General features: G+C 43.0%; 1 protein-coding gene across 1 annotated transcript; it reads right to left on the bottom strand.

Annotated features, from left to right (window-relative positions):
* Positions 1–392: 392 nt before the first annotated feature.
* LOC121805960 (transmembrane 9 superfamily member 11-like) lies at positions 393–2933 on the bottom strand. Its single transcript, XM_042206015.1, has 2 exons — positions 2800–2933; positions 393–2604 (listed from the first exon to the last, which is right to left on the bottom strand). Exon 2 carries the CDS (start codon positions 2518–2520, stop codon positions 544–546), a length of 1977 nt encoding a protein of 658 aa, XP_042061949.1. The 5' UTR covers positions 2521–2604; positions 2800–2933; the 3' UTR covers positions 393–543.
* Between the last annotated feature and the right edge of the window lie 221 nt (positions 2934–3154).

The raw sequence follows: 3154 nt of genomic DNA on the forward strand, positions 1-3154 counted from the left end.
AAATAGTACTACATATATTCTTTTTCTTCTTCCGTTTTGGTAATCTACCCACCACCAGTTTCTCATATCACACATTAATTTTTATAAAACATCTGTCCAAATATTTTCCCTACTTTTCTTTTCGTTTCAAGCAACCACAAAAATCGATTATAGTACCAAGTAGTTGACAACATAATAGTGGATATGTTAAATATGAAGATTGTTGAGAATTAACATCACTTTAATTCTTATTGTTTTGTCACTTTGTGAAACATAACAAATAGAAATAGGTTGATTAATTAAATCATAGACCAAGTTTCTAGCCCATCCTTAAAGCCAATAATGACCCAATCCACCTTCAAAAAGATAAAAATATACGTATAAAATAGAAAGAAAAAAAAACATCCTGGAAATAGGAGTATGAGTTTCTAATATAGTAATAACAATGAATACCAAACTTCATGGTGTTATTTTTTTGGATAAAGATTCTCTGATGAAAAATGACATGAGAAAACAAGAAACTATGAAATTAACTTCAAAAGTTGCTTCCCGGCCACCAACATCTCAGTCCAGCTTCACAGACGAAAACAGGTAGTGCACGAACCAGAACGAGGAGAGGAACCCGACTGTGCCCGTTGCAAGCATGATCGCAAGCACCATGAAAAGTGAATAGCCCAGGTAGAGCGTTGCAGAGACGGGTCCACTCAAACTCTTGAGGTCGAATATCAGATAGTTGATGGAGTAAAGGAAGATGTATATAGCAACGGACCCAGACGCAAAGAATGACTTCCACCACCATTTCCAGTCCTCCACACAAAGGTGCATGTAAGTAAGGACGAGCGACACCTCAGCACATACCACGACTAAAAGCAAGAGCACGACAAAGAGGAATCCGAAAACATAGTACACACGACCCATCCAGAGGCTCGACATGATAAAGAAGAGCTCGATGAAAAGTGTGCCAAAAGGAAGGGTACCAGCCCCAAGAACCAACAGCCACGATGGATACTTTTGTTGTGGGATTTCTCGGGGGATCTGGTTTGTTCGAACAGGGTATTCAATATGAGGCGCCTTTGCACCAAAGTAGCCGCCAACAAGGGTGAGGGGAACAGAGATACAGAACCATAGCAAAATGAGGATGACAAACAAAGAGAAAGGAATTGCTCCTGTGCTGTGACTACCCCACAATAAGAAATTCAAGAAAGTGAATATCAGGAATGAAATACCAGGGAAGAAACAAGAAACCTTCCACGAGACACCAATCCATCCCTTGTGATCCCCACAAAAGATTGTCCTCCATAAACGAACAGCTACATACCCAGCTGCAATTCCAAGAACCATGTAGAAAAACAGCATGCCTGAAATAAGTGTCCCACGGGATGCTGGGGACATAAATCCGAGGGCAGCGAATAAAATTGTCACCACGGCCATTCCAAGAATCTGGACCCCGTTACCAACCATCACACACAGGAGTGCTGGATTAGAAGGGGCACGGAAGACATCAGCAACAACGAGCTTCCAGCCCGACAACTCCTCATTCATCTGAGCTTGAGCTTCCTTGTCGAGCTCCTCATACTGGGTAAGATCCCGCCTAACAGTCCTCAAGAATATCACAAGCACAATACCCGCCAAGAAAGTGATCACCATGAGCGAATTCAGAATTGAAAACCAATGCACCTTAGCACCCTCCATCTTCAGATATGCATCCCACCTTGACGGCCATTTGATGTCCTTCTCCACAAAGGAGACCTCATAGGAAAAAGCAAGAGGCTCATTCTCCTTAATAGGCATGGCTACCGTGTTTGGATCGCAGATAATAGAAGCCGGGTACTTGTTATACATTTTCAAGTTCTTCACTGATTCAGGCTTATGCTGGAAACTACAGGGAACCACCTCAAACCCAACAACCATGTACCCTGGTACGGCTGATCCCTGGTTCCCCTCGGGCGGGATCATCTCAGCAGCATCCCCAGTGCCCATCACACGAGCCACATTGCTATCTTCAAACTTATGAACAAGGACAGTAAACTTCAAGTGATTGAAGATATAGTACCCCTCGTCGACCTTAGCACCCACGGGGTAGCCCGTCCACCTCAACATATACCCATCCTTCTTAGTATACCTAATTGCAGGCAAGTTATCAAGGATGACATTGACCTGATACATCTCATCAATCCTCTTTTTCAAAAGCTTAAACTCCTCACCCGATAAAGGCTTTGTTTGGCAGAGGAAAATCTGGGTCTCATTAGTGTACATCTTGAACCTATAGGGTGAATTCTCAATCCTATCACCCATGAGAAGTTCACCGAGATTCTCTGCACTATCCTTAATGCCCTCTTTGGGTTGACAGAATGGCAAACTATAATAGCTAAAGGGCATTTCAGTGTCAATTGAAGTCAAAGAATTCACTTTCACAGTCAAGGGATCACCGACTTCATATTTGTGAGGGTAACTACCGGGGAGATAAAACCCTTGGCTCAATTGACAAATTACTAACACAACAAACAAGATCGACACCTTCAAACTGAGTAAAGATCCCATCTTTACCGTCGCTATCGTAGATCTGGACGGCCCAGACCGGGAAATCGACGATAATTTCCAAGAAAACAAGGAATATTTCAAGATCTGCCGAAAGAATTCACAAAATTTAGAGGTCTCATACAGAATGAGTATTCCAGATCAAAATGTGGTAAAAAAAGCAAACGATAAACGCAATTTGGAATTTGAAACAAAATTTGTAACGGAAACATCGAAGAAAACATTTGAAAACGAAGAGAAGGGTGTATTTGAATATGAAAATCGTAGAGATCTCTAACTGACCTTGAAGTGGAATCGGGATTGAAAACAGCTACATGAACAGCGGCAGAAAACGAGTAGATGCGGAAATTTAGAGAAATGAAGTGAGTGATGGAAAGCACGAATTATTTATATGCTGTATCAGTGTATCTCTATGCTTCCAACGTCGGTGGCTGACGACACGTCATTGCTTTTATGAAAATGAATATTGGAGTAATTAGAGCATCTCCAATGGCAGCGAGCGAACAGGCTAGCCGATTCCCGGCGCTGGCCAGTCCGCTCGCCGAACCATTGGAACCGGCGAGCGCCATTTCGGTAAAAAAATCGGCGACCGGACGCCGATTTTCGGGCGCTGGCCGATCCACTCGCCGGTCGGCTG

Source organism: Salvia splendens, chromosome 5 (assembly GCF_004379255.2).
Source record: "Salvia splendens isolate huo1 chromosome 5, SspV2, whole genome shotgun sequence".
Classification (NCBI taxonomy): Eukaryota; Viridiplantae; Streptophyta; class Magnoliopsida; order Lamiales; family Lamiaceae; genus Salvia; species Salvia splendens.

What these genes read in the sequence shown, in the direction of transcription:
- LOC121805960 (XM_042206015.1), bottom strand. Translation starts at nt 2,520, where the DNA reads ATGGGATCTTTACTCAGTTTGAAGGTGTCGATCTTGTTTGTTGTGTTA.